Source organism: Mastigoproctus giganteus, chromosome 12 (assembly GCF_048544385.1).
Source record: "Mastigoproctus giganteus isolate SK-2022 chromosome 12, ASM4854438v1, whole genome shotgun sequence".
NCBI classification, from domain to species: domain Eukaryota; kingdom Metazoa; phylum Arthropoda; class Arachnida; order Uropygi; family Thelyphonidae; genus Mastigoproctus; species Mastigoproctus giganteus.
The window spans coordinates 92,728,086-92,751,258 of NC_143586.1; the positions used below are offsets into that span (position 1 = coordinate 92,728,086).

Below are 23,173 nucleotides of genomic sequence, written 5' to 3' on the forward strand. Positions count from 1 at the left end.
CTGTTTCCATTGGTGTACAGCAGATATCCACTTGATAAACTTATAAGTGATTCATTTCTTCTTCTTGTTTCAGCCAAACCAATGATATTCCAATTCACATTTTCTAATTCCTTTTCCAGCTCTAATATCCTGTCTTCACCGATGACTTGTATTAGCCATCCCTAAACCAGGAAAAGACCTCTCTAATCCAGGAAATAATTGTCCAATTTCCTTAACTAGTTGTTTGGGGAAAACATTGTAGAAAATGGTTCTCGAGCACCTTACCTGGTTTCTTGAGTCACATAACATCTTACATAAAAATCAGTATGGGCTTTTGGCAAAATAGATCTGCATTAGATATGATGATCAAAGCAGAATCAAACGTCAGAAATGACCACCTCGTTATGGTAGGTTTCGATTTAGAAAAAGCCTTTGATACAACATGGCGTTTTGGTATTCTACAGGATCTTCACACCTTTTGGTCTACGAGGCAGGCTTCCCTTGTTTATTCAGAGCTTTCTCCAGGGCAGGACCTTTCAGGTTAGTCATCTAAATGCTCTTCCTAAAATTCATATACAGGAAGAGGGGGTCCCTCGGGGATCTATCTCTAGTCCTATGCTATTTTTAATAAGAATAAACAATATCATCCATGATATTCCAAGCACAGTAGAATTATATCACTATGCAGATGACTTCATGATTTTGTGCCAAGGAAAAACTATGAATTCTATTGAGATACAGCTTCAGATCTCAATTAACAAAATTGAGCTGTAGATGTTTCGCAATGGCTACCGCTTACCAGCACAAAAATCCGACTGTATTCATTTCTGTAAAAAGCGTAAGATCTGCCCTGAGCCTGAACTACAAATTAAAAATTTCACCATACCTCTTTCCAATAGTATCAGATTTCCTGGACAATAAATAAGAACCACTTGCTTTAAAAAATTATCCTCGCTCTTGGAGACATTCACTTGTATTAGCCCTCCCTAAACCAGGAAAAGACCTCTCTAATCCAGGAAATTATTGTCCAATTTCCTTAACTAGAATTTAGACATGGGTAATATCTTTCAGGAAACTAGCACATGCGGGCCTCTGTGTTCTGAATTATACACCAGTCTGTGATTTCTCATTCTAACAATGGGAAAACAAGCAGGACCTCACCATCAGGAAACTCCATGCTGTACGTGTAGCAGAAAATTCTTGGTGTTTTCAAATATATACCGATGGCTCAAAAACAAGTATGACAGTGGGCACAGTGGCAGTTTCTTCTATCTTTTCTACTTCTGTGTCCATTCCAAAGGAATTCAGCGTCTATTCTGTTGAAATGTGGGCAATTAAAATAGCTCTGGTTCACGTGATTAATCTGGCCATAAAGCAAACTATGATCTACGCTCATTCTCTGAGTGCAATAACATCATTGAAAAATCCATCCAAGCCAATCCACCCCATCTTGAAGCATCTAACCCATATTTATCTACTCAAGGGGGGGAGATCCACCTATTTGTACATTTTGTCAGTCTACACTTACGGTGAGGCATATTCTAATAAATTGCAATCATTATAATAATTATCGAAACACAATTTTCACTTCGCTTTCACATCTGCAAGAACATTTGACATTACCCCATCTGATTGGAGATGATGGAAATCTAACTGAGTTCTTTGATTTCTTAAAGCAGACAGAATTATTTTACAGATTTTAACTGGTAATTGCACTGCGGAATAGAATCAGGCACAATATGGCCTTAGCAGCCCTTGTGCCACTAAACAACATATCAACAAACCAACCATAAGAAAGCAGTTGATCAGAACGTTTCTCAGTACAGTATGTGCGAGAGGCAGTTGAAATTTGTTGCGGACACCACTAAATTGTGGAATATTAATCCCTTTTGCTCTTAATTCATGCTCTCTACAGCAGCAACTCTATTGTTTAAAGAGGCACATGATGCAAGAAAGCAAGCTTAAATAGCATCGGCCAAAAAAAACCACCCTTCTTATTTCACGCATCCCCTCACTCCAAATGTTTGTCTAGTTCTGCCTTGAATCTGTTTAAGCTATCAACTTCTACAACGACAGATGGAAGTTTGTTCCAGCAATCAACCACCCGCTGGCTAAAGGCAAACTTCCGCACATCTATCCTACAGCTGTGTTTCCTCAATTTGAATTTATGCCCTCTCATGCGATTATTCTGAGAAAGATGAAAAATCCCATCAGCATTGAGCATGCTGAAGCCATTCAAGGCTTTATACACCTCAATCAGATCACCTCGCAGGTGCCTAGTCTCCAGACACTGTAATTTGCAAAACCTAAGCCTTTCTTCGTAAGAGCAACCCTTTGTTCCTTTCATTAATCTTGTTGCCCTTCTCTGTACTCGTTCCAACAGCTCTGCATCCTTCTTAAAATGAGACCTCCAGACCTGTATACAGTACTCAAGGTGTGGCCTGACTATTGCCTTAAACAAGGGGATAGTCACCTCCTTATCCCTGCTAGAAAAATTCCTGTATATCATTGACAAGACACCATGAGCTACTCATGCAGACCGTCTGCACTGCTCAGAAAACTTCACATCTGCCTGCAGAATTACCACCAGGTCCTTTTCATTCTCTACCACTGTCAGTGTAGTACCACACAGTTGATATGTTACTCTGGGTTACTACTTCCCATATGCAATACTTTACATTTGTCAATGTTAAACTTTAGTTGCCACCTCTCAGCCTATCTGCTCAACTTTTCTAGATCCTTTTGCAACAGTGTACTGCCATTAGTGTTATTAACAACCCTGCCGACCTTCGTATTGTCTGCAAACTTGGACATTAAGCCTGATATACCATCATCAATATCATTGATGAATACAGAAAACAAAAATAGACCCAACACTGAATCCTTGTGGACTCCACTAATAACATTAGTCCATGAAGAGCAATGTCCATTGATTACCACTCTCTGTCTTCTCCCCCTCAACCACCCCTTTATCCATAGCAGCAATTTGCCTCCAATGCCACACTGCTCCAATTTGTGCAGCAGTCTTCCATGTGCAACTGTATCAAAAGCCTTTCTAAGATTCAAGTATATGATATCAAAATTATTCTTTGCATCCAGTTCCTTTGTGACTACATCATAGTATCCAATCAAATTGGTCAGACAAGACTTCCCCTTAACAAACCCATGCTGTATCCAAGCTATAACTGAAGTCTTGTTATCCCATTAATTATCCTGAAACAGAATTTAAACTAACAGGTCTGTAATTACCTGTGTCTCTCTTTGATCCTCCTTTATGGATTGCAGTCACATTTGCACATTTCCAGTCCATGGGTACCTCCCCTTAGTCCAAGGAAGCTCTCTTAATTATGGCTAAGGGTTTGCTTACTTCCTTTGCTGTTTCCTTTAATATAATTAGATAGATTCCATACACTCCAGGTACCTTTCTTATGTTTATCCTTAACAATTTCTCCTCCACTTTACTATCAGTTATTTACAAGATTATCAAGCTTACTGCCAGAGTTTAATACACCTCTGGCATTCCCCTCCCTGAATAACTCATGTGTGAATGTAGATGTAAAATATTCATTTAATTTTTTAGCTACCTGAGCAGGATCATCAACATTTGAACCATCGATATCAAGTGGACCAATCTGATTCATCCTCTTCCTTCTAGAGTTTACATAAGTAAAGAACTCTTTGCTGGTTTTCTTTGCATCCTTTGCCAAACATTTCTCGTAATCTGCCTTCACCTGCCTAACCTCCTTTGTGACTTGGTTACAGACCAGTTTATATCTATGATATCTATGTCACCTGTGTTACCTGTTAATTTGTATGTATCCCGTGCATTTTTCTTCTTTACCACATGTCTAATTAGTTCATCTGACATCCATTTAGGCCTAAATCTTGAACAATATTTCTTAGTTGGTATGAAAAGCCTAGTAGCTTCCAAGATTAATTCTTTGAATGCTTCCCATTTTGAATTTGCTGTTGGTAACATCATCAGTTGGTCCCACTCTATAGAATTTAAATACTGTCTCAGACCACCGTAGTCACCTTTAAGAAAGCAAAAACCCTTCCCTTTACCACTGATGGTAGTTACCTCTTTGAGTAAATCCCACTTCAGCATGCTGTGATCACTGCCACCTGGCGGTTCCTTTATCTGCAGATTCTTAATGCATGAAGAATCACTACTGATAATCAGATCAAAAGTATTATTTCCTCTAGTTGCCTCCCGAACATGCTGATGTAGAAAATCATCCAATAAATCCACAAAAGCCTTGCTAGTGTGTGTGTGTGTGTGTGTGTGTGTGTGTGTGTGTGTGTGTGTGTGTGTGTGTGTGTGTGTGTGTGTGTGTGTTGTGTGTGTGTGTGTGACCAACCCACAAATTCCAGTCAATCTCTGTGGGAAATTAAAATTCCCCATTATAAGACACTCTGATTTATTTACTGGCCCACTCTATTTCTTTGCACAATTGCTCATTATACTTATCAAATTCATTAGGCCTATAACACACACCTGCTCTCATTTTTCCTTTTCCTTTCCCAGTGCTTATGTCACAGCAAACAGACTCAACATTGCATTGTCCACCAACATCAATTAGATGCACGTCGTGAGATTTTGTGTTTGCTAACAAACATCATAACCCCTCCTCCCTTCCTGTCCTCTATTCTTTCTGTACACATTGTACTTCCCAAATTCCAATTCTGCACTGCTTATGTCTGTATGACACCACATCTGATATCCCAACAATATTTGCATTTGATGTCTTGACTAGCACTTCAAGCTCTTCAAATTTGTTAACCATACTCCTAGCATTGGTGTACGTGCATACATGCAAGTATACATGTATCTGTTTCTACTCTAAGTTACTCTAACACAGCCCATGTATTTACTTGTTCCACTATGATTCTCAGCAGTCCTGGAAATTCCCATTGCCTTACTTTCCAGGGTGCTGCTCAATTGCATTTCAATAGAATGTTTGTAGAACAATGCGTACTCTTGGGTCTCTCGAAATCAGCTCGTTCTATGAAAACTATTTTAATTGGACCAACCATGGATTTGAGAATCTATATAAGCCGAGACCCTAAAATTATAAAATTTACTTTAATTTAGCAGTTGATATGTAAAGTTAAAATGTGATATGTAAGGGTGCACACATCGAAGTAAATATATAGGTATGTACCGTATTTCCCCATGTATAAGACGCACCTTTTTTTCGAAAAATTAGTGGTCTAAAAACTGGGTGCGTTTTATACAGTGGTTGTAGATTTTTTTTACTTGCATTTCCTGCTTTTTTGCGCTTGTTGTCCTTGCGCTCATTGTTTCGCACTTGCTACCGGTATATTAGGTTACGTTTTGCCACGTTCTGCCCAGAAATGGCTCAGTAAAGATTTTCTTACAGTGCTGAATTCAAGTTAAAAGTGATCCAGTTTGCAAAAGTGAATGGAAATCGTGCTGCTGAACGTAAGTTTGGTCCTCCTCCAACTGAAAAAACAATCGGAGACTGGCTACGGAAAGATGAAACCCTACTGGAAACGCCACGGCAGAAGAAGGCCATTAGAGGCAAGTCAGCAAAATGGCCTGATTTAGAGAGGGAATTGAAGATAGGGATTGAGGAGCAAAGGGCAATTGGAATTCCTGTGTCCACAAAGATGGTTCAACATGAGGCAAGAAGAATTGCTGATGAAAAAGAAGTTACTGATTTCAAAAGAGGACACAATTGGTGCTTCAGGTTCATGAAACGGAATGGACTAAGCCTGTGTACACGCACCAGACTTGCCAAAAAGATGCCTGAAAGCTATGAGCAGAAGGTCCTTGAATTTCATCGTTTTGTCATTCAGTGTCGATAGACACATCAGTTTGAGTTGGGACAGATTGCAAATATGGACAAAGTCCCACTTCAATTTGATGTCCCAAGTAACAGAACTGTTGATAAGAAGGGGGGTAAAAACTGTAACTGTGAAGACAAGTGGACATGAAAAGAGACATTATACAGTTGTTCTAGCTTGTTGTGCCGACGGAACCAAGCTGCCTCCTATGCTGATTTTCAAACGCAAAACAATGCCAAAAGAAGACATTCCTCGAGAAGTGATTGTCCATGACAAGGGTTGGATGGATCAGGATAGGATGAAGATCTGGTTTGAGAAAGTTTGGAGCAGGAGACCAGGTGGGCTCTTGCTCAAACCTCCCCTATTGGTGCTTGATCAGTTCAGGGCACACATAACAAAAAATACAAAGAAGATTGCTGCAGAGGAAAAAACAAAACTTGCCGTCATACCTTGACATCCCAGCTCCAACCCTTCAGAGCTGCCATGAGAGACGAATGGAACCAATGGATGAAGTCTTCTGGGGACAATTTGACACCAGCAGGAAGAGTGAAGAAACCAACTATAGCAGAAGTTTGTACCTGGGTGAAAAGATCCTGGGATAATATCAAGATTGAGATCGTTGTCAAGTCATTTAAGAAGTGTGGCATTTCAAATGCCATAGATGGAACTGAGGATGAGGCAACATATGAAGACAGTGATTCGTCATCAGACACAGATGAGGACAAGCTAATGGATGGAAGTTTTGACAGTGATGAGTTGTATGAAATTTATGATGAATAAAACTTGAGTTTAATAACTTTATGTAATACATTTTTTTTCAAATTTCGGGCACCCAAAATTAAGGTGCATCTTATACATGGGGAAATATGGTATTTGTGCCTTTGAAAATAGCGTTATAATTTAAGAAATTTTGGTTCTGTTATAACAGCAAATTTAAACATCATTCCTATGTAATGTTTCGTTATCTATTGCAGCTGCGGCATTTATTTTCTTTATTCAAAGCTTTTTGGTTTTTCGCTCTTAAAATATGAATTGATTCAAGTGATTTAATTGAATCAATATCATTATCAGTTATATTATTCTTACGCTATATTACTATAATCTTTTTTACATTAAAAATTTTAAATTTCCAATAAACAACAAAGTAAATGAAGTAGTAATTAAAACAATGATATATTAATATTTCAAAGTGCATTAATCATAAGAGCAGCAAATTTTTATATGAAATGAAATATGCAATTTCCTTCTTTATAATTGTTCCTTTACCAGCTTTAAAATTAACTGCATGGAATATGCTGCTATATGTAATATTAATTAATTATAACTTATTTTCCTGAAAATGGTTTGCCATTTTAATATCTTTATTCATTATAATAATATAATAGAACACCCTTTATAAAAATATAATGAAAAATAAAGAACTTTATTTTAATGCTAATCAGTTCCTCCTCGACCACCCAAGGTCAAGAAAGAAGGTTCAAATCAGGAGCAGCAAAACAAAAGAAGAGAAATGAACAACAAATAACCCAAATAAATGCCATTGAATTTTTTTTTTACTGCCCTCTGGATCTGCAAACAACAACTGACAAAAAGAAACCCAAAACAACTCAAAAAATTTCAGCAGTTGATGCAAGCAAAAATTCAGAAATCGGAACAAGCAGACCAAATTTCTGGAGGACAAGAAGATAGCATATGCTGGAATACAAATCTATTAGCTAAACATGACCAACCTGAATAAAATGCAGAACAAGCAAAGAGGCAAGAAGATCGTGTAAATGTAAAGGTACGATGCCTCAAATGTACCCCAAAGATATTGCAGAATAGCCAGTAAATATATATGTAAATATATATGCAGTAGTAAGTTTGTAGAATACTACTTAATAAATAAACCTCAAAATTTTGGTAGGATTCAAAAATTGAAAGTAAAATATACACAAAGTTACTGAGTACATTATAGAAATATTCAAGAATCTAATTTTTACTGTGAGAAAATGAGTGGAACCAAAGAATAGCACAGACGGTTAATTTTTTCTGACACTATTAAGTCAGTCTATTATTTCATTTGCAAATTATTTTCAACCTTATTAAATAAATTTATAACTGGATTCAATGACTGGAAAAATGTATGTAGAGCTTAGACTGAACACGAGTGCTCAAAGGATCATATTCAATTTATGTGGATATACAAAAAATATTGTCAAACAAGATGACGTATTGATACAGATTTAATAAACTAGAGTCCCAAGAAAATTATTGGCACAATGTTTTAAAAAGAATTATTGCTACGATTCAATTATTAGGCACCTTGGCACAGCATTTAAAGGTAGCAATGATAATATATATATTCCGAATGTAAAGGAAAATTTTTTAAGTTGTTTGGAATATTTTAGTCAATTTGATGTATTTTTAAAAAATAATAATATAGAAATGTACACAAATTGCGGACATGGAATAACAAATTACCTTTCACACAAAACTGATGAACTTAAGATCGATATTTTCAAATGTTCTGAACAATTCTGAAAATATTTCTCACAATGCCTGTGCCAACTGATGATGTTACCAACAGCAAATTCTAATTGGGAAACATTAAGGGAATTAATCTTCTAAACTACTAGGCTTTGCATACCAACTAAGAAATACTGTTCAAGGTTTCAAGCCTAAATGGATGTCAGATGAACTAATGACTCGTGGCAGAGAAGAAAAGCGCATGGGATGCATATAAGTTATCAGGAGACATAGAAGCCTGTGGTAGATATAAGCTAATCTGTAATCAAGTTACAAAGGAGGTCAGGCAAGCAAAGGCAGATTACAACAAATCTTTGCCAAAAGATGCAAAGAGGAACAGCAAAGACTTCTTTACTTATATAAACTCTAGAGGGAAGGAGATGAATCAGATTGGTACACTTGATATAGATGGATCAATTGTTGATCCTGCTCAGGTAGCTGATAAACTGAATGAGTAGTTTGCATCTACCTTCACACATGAGAAGTTATTAAGGGAGGAGAATTCCAGAATTTTATCAAACTGTAACAGAGAGTTAAAGGATTTTGTAATAACTGAGAGCAAAATGGAGAAATTGTTGAAGTTAAACATAAGTAAGACACCTGGGGTAGTTGGAATCTATTCAGTTATATTAAAGGAGGCAGCAAACCCTTAACCATAATTATGAGAGCATCCTTGGATTCAGGGGAAGCCCCCGCAGACTGGAGATGTGCAAATGTATCCCCAATTTATATAGTGGGATCAAAGAGTGACATGAATAATTACAGACCTGTTAGTTTAACTTCTGTTCTGGGGAAAGTAATGTAGGCACTGTTTAGAGAAACACTGAAGGATCATCTAGACAAGACTTCAGTTATAGTTCAGACAGCATGGGTTTGTTAAGGGGAAGTCTTGTCTGACCAATTTGATTGGATACTAGGTTGTGGTGACAAAGGAACTGGATGAGAAAATTAATTTCCATATCATATACTTGGATATTAGGAAAGCTTTTGATACTGTTGCACATAGAGGATTAATCTACAAATTGGAGCAGTATGGCATTAAGGACAATTTGCTGCTATGAATAAAAGGATGGTTGAGTGGAACGAAACAGAGAGTAGTAATCAATGAACATTGCTCTTCGTGGATTAATGTTATTAGTTGAGTCCCCCAGGGTTCGCTGTTGGGCCCATTGTTGGTTTCTGTATTTATCAATGATATTGATGAAGGTATATCAGGCTTAATATCGAAGTTTGCAGATGGTACTAAGGTTGGTATTGTTGTTAATGACAGTAATGGCAGTGTGCTACTGCAACAATATCTGGAAATGTTGAGCAGATGGGCTGAGAGGTGGCAACTGAAGATTAACATTGATAAATGCAAAGTACTGCATATGTGTAGCAATAACCCCACAGTAACATACCAACTGTGCAGTACTGCACTCAGGGAAGTGGAGAATGAAAAAGACCTGGGGGTAATTGTGCAGTCAGATACAAAGTTTTCTGAGTAGTGCAGACAGACTGAAAGAGTAGCTCATTGGATCTTGTCAATGATTTTTGCTTATACATTACCTTGTATAAGGTAATGGTCAGGCCAAAGCTTGAGTAGTGCATACAGGTCTGGAGGCCTCATTTTAGGAAAGATGTAGAGCTGCTGGAACGAGTACAAGGTATGTTCGTGTCAAACGGCACCTGGGATTTCTCCCATCTCCGCTGGAACGAGTACAGAGGAGGGCAATGAGATTGGTGAACAAAGGGTTTCTCTTACCAAGAAAGGCTTAAGTTCAGAAAATTGCAGTGTCTGGAGACTAGCCACCTGTGAGGTAATCTGATTGAAGTGTATAAGGCCTTGAATGGTCTGAGCAAGCTCAGTGCTGATGAGATTCTTATTTTTGCTCAGATTACACACCTGAGAGGGCATAAATTCAAATTGAGAAGTGACAGTTGTAGAATAGATGTGTGGAAAAATTGCCTTTACCCAGTGAGTGGTTGATTGTTCGAACACACTTCCATCATCTGTTGTTGTTGTGAAAGTTGACAGCTTAAATAAGTTCAAGGCAGAACTAGACAATCATATGGAGTGAATTGTATGGGTGAAATGTGAAGGATTTTTTTTTTTTTTTAGGCTGATGCTGTATAAGTTAAATTTTTGCATTGTATGCTCTGCTAATATTAATGCTGATGTTCTTAGTTCTTCTTTGATAATGTGTTAATATTTTGAGGCCCATGAACATTTTTATTGTTAAAACTATTATTCTGTTAAACTCTTGTATATTATATAATACTTGTATTTAATTATGTTATATAAATAAATTATTTTGGCAATACAAAATTTTTATTGTCATACTTTATTGATAAAAAAGTTCATGGTCCCCAAAATAAGTATATGTTTTGCCTACGAAGCTTGTAAGTACTGCCCTGTTTCTTATGTTTAACTTCAACTTTAATTTCTCCTCCACTTTGCTCTCAATTATTACAATATCATTTAGCTCCCTGTTAGAGTTTAATAAGCTTCTGTCCTCCACTTCCCTACACAATTCGTCATGTGTGAATGTATATTCAAAATACTCATTTAGCTTGTCAGCTGTCTGAGTAGGATCATCAACAGTCAAACCATCGATATCAAATGGACCAATCTGATTTATCCCCTTCCTTCTAGAGATTATATAAGTAAAGAAGTCTTTGCTGTTTTTCTTTGCATCCTTTGCCAAGGATTTCTCACAATCTACAATTGCTTGCTTAACCTTCTTTGTGACGACTTCATTACAAACTAGCTTATATGCATCCCATGCATATTGATTCAAAAAATTCCTAATGGACTGCCGTACTGCCCTCCACAAACATGAGAGTTGCTTCTATGTCATACCTGATGGTTCTCAAAACCATTACCATAGAGTTTGTGATTTGTGTTTCTTCCTTATACAGCCTATGCTTTTTCTCTCTCTCCTAGGCATCTTTTGATCCCATTATCCACCACTTGCAAAACACCAAAAATGGTTCTCATTACTAGATGTTACTGAATGCCATTCTAGTCTCCAACTGATACATGTGCAGCACCACTGAAGTCATTAATGGTGATGAGTAGTAGTAAGCAGCAAAGAGTTCAATGGGACTCGACATTGCAGCCCCATCCGGGCAGAAGTGACTCACCTGTTTGCCAAAGACATTTGTTGGATAGGTCACTTCTGCCTTCCATCAGTACTTCTGGAAGATCCTGTATCTGGTTCTTCAAATATGTACCTTCCTTTTCCATTTTGTCTGACATTGGTAAACTGTAGATATGTCTCATCCAATTTGTTCAACAATATCACAGAGCAACATTCTGCCCTCTCATAATCTGATTATTCATTATCTCTGGAAGGTTGTCAGTTGGACATATGGAGCAATTCGTCTTCTCTTCATTATTGTAGGAATACAATAAATTTTAATCAAAAACTTTCAAATTTAATTTTTAAAATAAAAAAAACTCCAGTAATTTCAACTCTAGAATTTGTTCACAAACAATATATCTCTTTTAATATCGATTCATTAATCACTTATTCTTATAATCCCTTTTAACATTATCACCAAAATCAATCATTACAGGCAGTACTCACTTTAAGAGTTCCTGGGTGTACAAATTCTTTTTTTCAAGCATCAAATATCAACAAAATCGAATATATATGAACATTAATAAATGTTAAGCATTCATAAATATGGCATTTCAAGCCACGCACGTAGTTATACAATACTACAGTTCTACTGTAGTATTGTATAGCTACACATACTAGTGTGCATGCATTTGTTTGTTCAGGCAGATGAGAGTGTCTCACTGACTCATGTAACATAAAGCAGTTACCACGCTGACATTACAAAGAGTCATTGGGTTGCTTTTCATTTTCGTTGTCTTATCTTATTTCAAATTTATCCCCCTTATTAATACTGTACAGCAGTGGTCTCAAACTGACGGCCCGCCGGCCGCATCCAGCCCCAGAAGCAATTTTACACGGCCCGCGAATACATTTCAATTATGTATTTGTTGTAAATATGGTGCTTATATTCACTCTCATTTTGTTTAAAAAAAAATTCCGGCCCGTCAGCTGCTTTCAGATCGTGCATTCGGCCTGCATGCAATTTGAGTTTGAGACCACTGCTGTACAGTATGCCAAAACCAAGTAATGCTATGGTGAGTGACATTAATAAAAAGAAACAGTGAAGAGGAATAACATTGGAAACAAAATATGAGATGATAAGCAAATATGATCTCTTTATTCTTCATCATCAGTCGATGATGATGAGTAAACATTCTTTAACATTTGTATGACATAAATAATTTCTTTATTATTATAATTTGGTTGATTTTAAAGACTGTTTTAATTTATTTCAATAAATAAATCATTGTTTAAGAATAAACTATTGTTTTGCTGACCTTTATGAAACCATGAAATTTTACCATACATTAGTATGGTAAAATTTCATGGTTGAGAACGTAACTCCTGTTTTTAACATTGCATCTATGGGAAATAAAGTCCCACTTTATGAGTGCACGCTAGGAACGAATCAGCTCTTAAAGTTGAGAACTACCTGTATTTTATAGTGTTCTGATTTCTGTTTCCTTTAACCATATATTACATTTACTAACTACCTTGGTCTTTTTATGAACATATTAATATAACATAAAATTTGAACATGTTATTAATTTTTCAACAATAACCATTTAAAAAATTTTTTTTTAAGCTACGTTTTGCTGGTGATGGCCTTCTTCTTTACTCAGCTGAAGCAGGAGTCAGCCAAACATGGATTGAAACAATACAGAGTACTGTCAGGTATTTTTTATGTAACAGCTGTTTCATGATTATTTAACATCTGTTATTGATATGAAGGTTATTGCATACTGTGAATTATATACATGGTGGCTATAAAATAACTTCTGGAGTTATCCATAATTAAATCTGCTTAATTCAGTGAATGCTTCTACTATCCTTTTGTATATGTATTTCCTGTCTGTAATCCCGTATATCTTCTATAATTTTCAAATTTATATCTTAACTGGTACAGTATAATAGTTTAGATTAACAGAAAGTATCTGTCGGTTGGGTAACCTGTTCATTTGGTCTGTATGCATTATATCTTTAGTTCCTATATTTTTCTCTTGTGTTTTCCTACATTTTTGGATACCACATCCTATTTTCCTGTAAGAGTTTTACATATTTTTAATTGTAAGGGTGGTAGAAACACTGAAAATTGCAGCACTGAAAATTCAGTGTTAGCATTAGCATTAGTAGAGGCATATGATGCAAGTAAGCAAGCTTATGCAGCATGAACAAAAAGAAAAAAAAAAAAAATTTTTACCCCCTCCATTCGTTCCAAATTGCCTATCTACCTCAGCCTTAAATTTATTTAGGCTATCAACTTCCACAAAAAAAGATGGAAGTCTGTTCCACCAATCAACCACCTGCTCAATAAAGGCAAATTTCTGCACATATTTTCTAAAAACTGTCTTTCCTCAATTTGAATCTATGCCCCCTCAGGTTTCTTAATCTGAGCAGGAGGAAGAATCCCATCAGCATTCAGTTTGCTCAACCCATTCAAGGCCTTATACACCCCTTGATCAGATCAATTCACAGGTGCCTACTCTCCAGGCACTGCAGTTTGCAGAACTTAAGCTTTTCTTGGTAAGAGCACCCCTTTGTTCCCCTCACTAATCTTATTGCTCTTTTTGTACTTGTTCTAGCAATTCTCATCCTTCCTAAAATGAGCCCTCTAGACCTGTACACAGTACTCTAGGTGTAGCCTGATCATTGCTTTGTACAACAGGGAGGAGGGATAATCACCTCCCTGTCCCTGCTAGCAAAATTCCTATATATCTTTGACAAGACTCCATGACCTCCCTAGGCAGCCTGTCTGCACTGTTCAGCAAACTTCATATTTGACTGCACAGTTACCCCTAGGTCTTTTTCACTTTCCACTTCCCTAAGTGTAGTACCACATAGTTGGTATGTTCCTCTTCTGTTATTGCTACCCATATGCAGTACTTTCCATTTGTCAATGTTAAACGTCAGTTGCCAATTCTCAACCCATTTGCCCAACTTATCTAGATCCAGTTGGAGTAGCATACTGTCTTTACTGTCCATTGATTACCACTCTCTGTCATCTCCCACTCAACCATCCCTTTATCCATTGTAGCAACTTACCGTTAATGCCATACCTCTCCAACTTGTACAGCAGTCTTCCATGTGCAACAGTATCAACAGCTTTCCTGAAATCCAAGTATATGATATCAAAATTATTTTTGTCATTCAGTTCCTTTGTGACCATATAATAGTATCCAATCAATTTAGTTAGAAAAGACCTCCCTTTAACAAATCCATGCTGTGTCATAACTATTACTGCAGTCTTGTCTAGATGACCCTGCAATGCTTCTTTAACCAGCAACTCCATTATTTTCCTCAGAACAATTTAAACTAACAGGTCTATAGTTACTTGTGTCACCTTTTGCACCTCTATGAATAGGCGATACTTTTGCACACCTCCAGTCCATGGGGACCTCTCCTGAGTCCAAGGAAGCTCTCATAATTATGGGTAAGGGTTTGCTTACTTCCTTTGCTGCCTCCTTTAATATAACTGGATAGATCCCGTTCACCCCAGGTGCCTTACTTATGTTTAATTTACACAATTTCTCCTCCCCTTTTTATTATAAATTTATCAAACTCTAACAGCTCCCTGTTAGTTTGATAAATTTCTGGCACTCCCCTCGTGTGAATGTAGATGCAAAATACTCATTCAGTTTATCAGCTTCCTGAGCATGATCATCAATAGTCAACCCATCTATGTTAAGTGGTCCAATATGATTCATCCCTTTCCTTCTAGAGTTTACATAAGTAAAGAACTTTTTGCTGTATTTCTTTGCATCCTTTGCCAAAGATTTCTTGGAATCTGCCTTTGCCTGCCTAACCTCCTTTGTGACTTGATTACAGACAAGCTTATATCTGTCATAGGCTTCTCTGTCTCCTGATAATTTATGTGCATCCCATACATTTTTCTTCTTTGCCACGAGCTTCATTAATTCATCTGACATCCATTTAGGCAAGAACCTTGAACAGTATTTCTTTTGGAATGAAAAGCCTAGTAGCCTCCAAGAGTAAGTCCCTGAAGGCTTCCCATTTAGAATTCAACATTGGTAACATCATCAGTTGATTCTTCTGTACAGAATTTAAAAACTGTCTGAGACTCCTGTAGTCACCTTTACTAAGTATTAGTATTAGTAACGGCTGCATGGTGCAAGAAAGCCTATGGCTTATGCTGCACCAGCCAAAAAAAAAAAAAAAATCCGAACAAAACAATGATAAAAACGAAAGTAAAAGCCCTTCCCGTTAGCCATGATGGTAGTTACATCTTTAAGTAATTCCCATATCAGTACATTGTGATCACTGTCACCCAGTGGTTCCTTTATCTGCAAATTCATAAAGAGAAAAGCAGCCATTTGTGGTGGCAATTTAATAAAGCACTGATTCTGCTTCACACTGCATCTGCACAACACTAAAGTTGCAGTACAGCAATATGTGTGATTTGTGCATAAGCTTTATCACATTTTAATACATCTGTGATCAGTTTTATACAGAAATTTGAAACAGGTTGAATGTGCTATAGATAATTCTGGGAAAGAGGGCAAAATGGACTCGTATAAAAATTAGATTCACAAATTTTAATTGCATTTTAAATTTTAATTTTGTCTGGACTGAGAAGTAAAGTTAATTTTATCTCTTTATTGATGTTTTTTTATGATAGTTTGTGTTTTATTGTTCGTTATGTTTTATTTCTTTCATTATTTCTTTCTTCTTTTGTTACCTTTATTTTTAATACAATTTTATATTATTACCTGTCAATAATTATTTGATTCCTTTCTTTTATTGACTTACACCTGAAGTTGAAAGTCATGTGCAATTCTTTGAAGATAATCTAAGCAATGTCTTCTCCCATAGTTCTTGGCAAACTTGCTTCATCTTGAAAGTGATATTCTTATAAGTTTTTTCCTAGGTGTCAATGTACTGCCCAATTTTCAAGCAGCATAAATTTTCTTCATTCTTCAATGCTCTGATGAATTTGTGTATACAGTAGAGCATCGATAATCCAAACTAATTGGGACCAGGGGAAGTTTGGACTTCCAAATTGTTTGGATTTTTGAACTTATCAAAAATACTGCTCTGCAGGCTAAAAAAAGTTTAGTAAATTTAGAAATAAAAACACCAAGTTGTATTATGTATTTATAATCCCTTTTAACATTATCACCAAAATCAATCATTACAGGCAGTACTCACTTTAAGAGTTCCTGGGTGTACAAATTCTTTTTTTCAAGCATCAAATATCAACAAAATCGAATATATATGAACATTAATAAATGTTAAGCATTCATAAATATGGCATTTCAAGCCACGCACGTAGTTATACAATACTACAGTTCTACTGTAGTATTGTATAGCTACACATACTAGTGTGCATGCATTTGTTTGTTCAGGCAGATGAGAGTGTCTCACTGACTCATGTAACATAAAGCAGTTACCATGCTGACATTACAAAGAGTCATTGGGTTGCTTTTCATTTTCGTTGTCTTATCTTATTTCAAATTTATCCCCCTTATTAATACTGTACAGCAGTGGTCTCAAACTGACGGCCCGCCGGCCGCATCCAGCCCCAGAAGCAATTTTACACGGCCCGCGAATACATTTCAATTATGTATTTGTTGTAAATATGGTGCTTATATTCACTCTCATTTTGTTTAAAAAAAATTCCGGCCCTTCAGCTGCTTTCAGATCGTGCATTCGGCCCGCATGCAATTTGAGTTTTGTTAATAGGTAACAAACAAAAGGAACTTACAGCCACAATAAAACATATATATATAGGCCTTTAATGAAAATAATTACTTATTTTTTGCTGCACCATTTTCAAACTTTGTTTCTTTGCTGCCAGATCCTCACTGTCGGCAGCAGGAATATTTGAGTCAGACAGCATTCAGTTTGTTGCTCATACCAAGCCATTCCAGTGTCGACGTAATTTTCTTCATCATCATCTTTGTCTATATCATTTTCAGGAGCTCCAATTTATTTTACATTCACAATTTCATTTTCATTTAAAACAGGAAACACTGTAGCATCAGTATCATTTTCCATCCATGCCCTTGCATCATATTCATTACAATCTTCAAACCCAGGGATTGTCATTTGAAGGAGACTTTATCCTAGATGCCACCTGGGCTCCTGCCCATGTGCATCTAGTTCTCAGCATCTGTCTTGCACTGAACTTGTTATTTGGTTAGTAAATGTTATACATCTTCTAGCATTGTTAGTAATAACAGCAGTTCAAAACAATCTCCAAATAGCAAAAACTTTGATAGCACGATCTTTTGGCCTCACAACAGGGACAGCATCTCCGTCCCCACCACGAGGAGGTAGGTCACCCTATCTAGCATAATTTCTTTACCCAATGGTGATCTTAACAAAGTTGACAAATCTACTCTCCCTCTAGCCTTACTCGAAGGTCAGTATAGTTGGGACACTCCAGCACAATGTGAAGACGGCATATCTTCCCACCACTAGTTACCGTCTCCACCACAGGTCGCCCTATCTAGCATAAACTATTCATCTGATGTCTTATCAGATAAAATAAATATATAACTAAATCTTGACAATTTTCAGTAATCCAAACAAAAACAATAATGCTCCAACCTGCATCGTAGGGAGGAACCTTCTTAAGATGGCTGTTATCATCACATATCTTGTCATTCTAACGTTACACTTCACCCAAGTATAACATCACATAAATCTTGACACTTACTATACCAATAGCCCACACACAAACACGCCTCAACTGGCACTTGACGACATTACATAGTTATGATAGGCGCCTCCGTAGCCAGGTGGGAAGGAGCAGCAGTGCGTAGCACACGCTTCTTGATTAGACCGGGATTCGAGCCCGTCACCAACAAATACGGAGGATGCGGAAAGGTCAGGGAAGGACCACCGCATATCCCGTAGCAATATGGCCTTAGTTGCTAATGCTCCAAATAACTAACTAACTAACAATAGTTATGATACCAGATGCAGTCCATTGTCATTGGTGAGTGCCGCCCTCAACAACTTTATCTTTGCATCAATATGGCAGAGGTCCTCCCCAACCACCACACTGCTTCACCCTAAACTCAGTAATCCGTTCTTTTCAGAATATCAGATGCTCTGGAGTACTCTGGGCAGATCTTATGTATTGCAGTGTGAGCTGAAGGGGATTTTCTCTGCCAACAATTTGGAGTCTGATCATTTAGGACTCTCCTTAAAAGAGTGGCTGCACCCAGCACAATGGCCACAAAAGGCATCAGCCTGATATTTAGCTACATGGCCATAGGCCATGCACTTATGTCTTAACACTGTGTCAGTGCCAGGAGGTCACGCACTCGGTGTGAGCTCCAATCAATATACACTTTAGATCGCTCCACTAGACATTTTGTCTTATGGCAGCAGATGTCTCAATCACATAATTAAATCCTCAGGAATTATTTTTAATCAACACTTATATCAGAATACACTTGGTTTTTCATTATTCCGATGTCACACAGGTTTCTTTGTCAAAGTTCATCCTTCAGATGATACTTGTTCACATCAGAATCTACATCGAATACCACAAGTCTGGGGAGTCTCCCGACAGTCCTCTAAACTTCCAGACCCATCTCCTGGACATCTCTACATTCTGTTATCTTTCAGAAAAGAAGAAGAAAGCAGCTTCCACCGCTACTCACTGATCCCTAATGGGTCAAACTGCTACAATCTTGACATTAGGAAGTTTTGGACCTATATTGTTAACCAGTTCAGTCTTAGCCTGATCACTAGAGGAAAATCTTGCTGACTTTGCCTTCAGTATGACGGTCTTTGACTTTGGTCTTTCTTCCTCTCAAGGGCAAACAACTTCTGCATAGATCTTTACTATAGTAAATCGTTCATCTAGAACAGAATCTAATCTTGATTCTGTTCTGAACAGAATGAGTCCTTGTTCAGTCTTTCTTTGGTCACCAAATCTGGTAGTGTTGGGGACACTGGACCAACCAAATCTTTGGTCGCTTCCTGAAGCTTGTTCAGCAGCTTCTCCCTCATCTTCCGGTCCAGGTGCCTCATCTCTTGCACCTGGACCGGAGACTCCACCGTCTTCTTCCTTCTTGAAGCCATAAAGAAAAGATTTAATGTTAATAACAATCAATTGAATCAAACACAATTTCAAGGCTTGACAAAATCAATGCGAGACCAAAATCTGTCATGGAATTTAGAACAACCAGCCAAAAATAGCTTTCTCTGCCAGCTGGAGGACCAATCACCCCAGCTGCCCAGCTCAGACCACTAAGAGGTGGAGCTCTTCAAAGGAATTGCCTAGTGGAGAAATGTCAAACGAAACAAATAGCTATCAGAGCACTCAAGAGAAGTCACTATGATAAACAATCCAACCACTATGCAATACACTTTGACACCTGGGCTAACCCAGGGATTGACTGAAACAAGTTGATCATCTTGTTCAGTATTTGTCCCTCATGTCCCATGGTTTCTTCTGCAATAACTACAGTTTTTTCCAAGCATTTTTTAAAATGATTCCTACGTGTCAGCTAATATGTAGCAACTGTCCTTGAGACTCAACTGAGCTTTTTGGAAAAAGCTACGATACTTTCTTTGTTGCTTTCTGCTAAAAGTAAATGATGCAAGACTGGTTTTTTGTAGATCTTCTTCAACTTTCCGATGACTCCCTGGTCCTCCCTGGTTGGAGGGGTGTGGTAATGTTTAATGGAAGAATATTGACCTTGAATCAGTCATCTATTTTGTTTAATGTTTCCGCTGAAGGATATGATGACATATTGTCTAGGATAAGCAAGACCTTGCTCATTTTGCCTTCTTGTTCATGATACGTTTTGACATTTGGAATAAAATCATTGGTAAGCCAATTGGTAAATACTTCTGAGATCATCCATGCATTTTTTTGAATTTTATAACTCACAGGGAAGCAGGAGACATTTTTAAAACAACGGAGTTTCTTTGTTTTTCCTATCAACATCAATGGCAAAGCATGAGTCCCATTGGCATTAGTGCAAACCATAGCTGTAACTCACTCTTTACTCACTTTAAACCTGGAAACCGCTGTTTCAAAGCGAGATACAAGAGATTTTCGAGGCAGTGACTTTCAATTTATTCCAGCCTTGTCGGTGTTGTATGCGTCACCTTTGGAATATCCTTCACTTTCCATAAGATCAAGAAACTTTTTTTTTTTTTTTTTTGAACGATTCTACTGCAACAAAATCACAAGATAAAATTTCTCCATCAGTGTGAAGTTCTCTAATGCTGTGCCGTAATTTAAAGTTTTTTAGCCAGCCTGTACTGGCTTTAAAATCTGAGGGAGCACCTAATTTTTTGTTAACATCCAGCACCTTTTCAGACAACAAAGGTCCAGATATCAGTTCTCTTAGACTTCATCTCTGTGTGAACCACAAATAAACAGCATCTTCAAAAGTCATTAACTATTCTCATAGTTTTTCTTTTTTTGTACCATCATCTGAATCAAGTTTCGATGCAAACTTGAGAATTTTTTACTTGTTGTTTTTAATGTGTGTTATGGTTGACTTTCCAGCCTCGTAAAATTTTGCTAATTTTTGCTAACGAAGACCCAATTTCTCCCTTTGAAAGTGTGTTTAAAATCTCACTCTTGAATTCAATTGTTAAAAAGTTCTGCTTCCTTTTAAAAGGTGAAGAAGACATCATAATTACAGTATGGTCAAATAAAACTCTGTAAATAAATGTTCAGAATCTTCTCTTTATTCCTATATCTAAACTCTGTAAACTTTTTACTCCCTATCTCAATTGTGCATATCATGTTAGTTGCAATTTTTGCATACTGTGTTCTTGTTATTGATTGATGCTTATCTTTTTTTACTGTTTTAGATTTTACAACCCAAAAAAAAAAAAAAGTCAGTGAACAGAAATATCAGATTACAAAGTGTTGAGAAACAGATTACAAAGTGTTATGTTTAGTTAGTACTGTATGTATATTAATTAAGCTATGTACATAAGCATAAATTAATTTTTATTTTGCTAACCTCTGGATAATATTCTTCTGATTTTCATGTATCATTTTAATTTTGTTAATTGGTAAGGTAATAAAGTGCAAATTTGTGCTATTCATTTTTATAGCCTGTGGATAATATTCTTCCAATTTTCACTTATTAGAATTGCTGTTTAATGGAGTCAAATTTCAATTTGCAAACATGATCACAATAACCGGCGCTTACTGTAATTATTTTATGGCACTACCATAAAAAAAAATAAATGCTGGCTCATTCAGGTTATTGCCTTTTTGAATTATTGATATTCGGATTTTCGATGCTCTATTGTTCTCACTATTCTCAGATGTATAGCATTTGGCATAGGGGTAGAAGAAAAAATGTTGCCAACATGTTGCCTTAATTAAGCGAAGTACATCTTTTCAATGAGTGTGAATGAATTCCATATTTTTAACAAAAATAGTGGTTGCTTCCTCTTTCCCTCTATGCAGGTGTCTTCGACTTACTCTGTCATAGGTAGCAGCAGTTCTTCATTGTTTTGAAAATAAATTAACTGCTCATAAAAATGAAAGAGCTGCTAGTTGCCATAACTGAAGTGCAAATTCAGTATCTTCACTATACCATTCTTGATTCTGAATATTCTTCCATGTACATTGGCCCAAGTAGAAAACACATTTGTGTATAGCTGCCAACTCTTCATCTGATTGTCATAATATAGTTGGTGACAGAGTTTCTCTTTTATTTTTTTTTCTGCAGAAACTCAGTTTTTATCTGTCATTTTCTTTTCACAAAAAAATTATAAAACTACATTAAAATTTGATTTTTTTTTAAATTTTGCAAGTTTCTACTAATTTTCTTCAAAAATTTGGCCTTCGGGCCAATGGTAGCCTATTCTGCAAAACTGAAATGTGCAATAATAGTGTTGTCTATTATGTATAATCATTTCATAGTCCTTGTGTAGCATGAAGCTAATTAACAATCTTTCAGTAACATGCTGAAGAAATGTGATTTAAAATTAACTTCAGAAGACACATATCCAAGATTTTCCACATATTGTAAAATCTGAAAAAGGTAATGCATTTGTCATGTACCATATTAGTAAATTAATAAGAGGAGTTTACCTCAATATAGTACGTAGAACACTTCCGTATGATACCCTCCAGAAATTAAAACGGAAAAAACAAAAAAATCGACAACTTACCGGTACATTAAAGTAAAATATAAATAATTAAATAATCAATTTAAGAAATTAAAAGAATCTAATGAAAATATTCAAAACGATTTTCCTTCCTGAAGCTGACAATGCTTTTCGACCGACTGTCGTGATCACAGGAATGAAAATTACCAAATCAGGCTAAACCTGCAACTTAAATAGTGATTATATGTCTTCGCGCATGCGCGTAAAGGTCCACGCATCGGAGATCAAATATGGCCGCCGAACATTAACAGAATTCTCGTGTAATTTAATTTCAACAGTTTCTGCAATTAATAGTCGCGTATAATTACGTTAAACGTTAAGTATTTTGGCCTCGTTAAATAAAAAAGTATGTTTTTCGTTAATGGCATGAAAGGCTAATTCTGACGCTGCTGAACGAGAAGCACGAACTGAGGCTTCATGTTGATTTACACGAATATTAAGAGAAAACCGCGTCGAACTTTGGTAAGACGAGTCGCAATCACCGCAAGAAATGTATACCAGATCATTAATTTGAGTTGCGAACGCGGAAAGAACCGAGCGATTGTTCAGTATAGTGTGTAACTTCCGTATAGGCCTAGCTATAATTTTAAATTCGGTATCTTTAAAGAATCTGTTAAGCTGTTTGTGCCACTGTTCAACAT

At 36.7% G+C, this 23,173-nt stretch overlaps 1 protein-coding gene across 1 annotated transcript in view; it reads left to right on the top strand.

The window, feature by feature from the left end:
• LOC150077279 (FYVE, RhoGEF and PH domain-containing protein 6-like) overlaps nucleotides 1-23,173 on the top strand; it is a 109,602-nt gene that overhangs the window by 35,686 nt on the left and 50,743 nt on the right. The window contains exon 4 of the mRNA XM_090385841.1: nucleotides 12,991-13,079. Coding sequence (XP_090241967.1) covers nucleotides 12,991-13,079 — 89 coding nt within the window. The remainder of the gene's footprint in view (nucleotides 1-12,990; nucleotides 13,080-23,173) is intronic.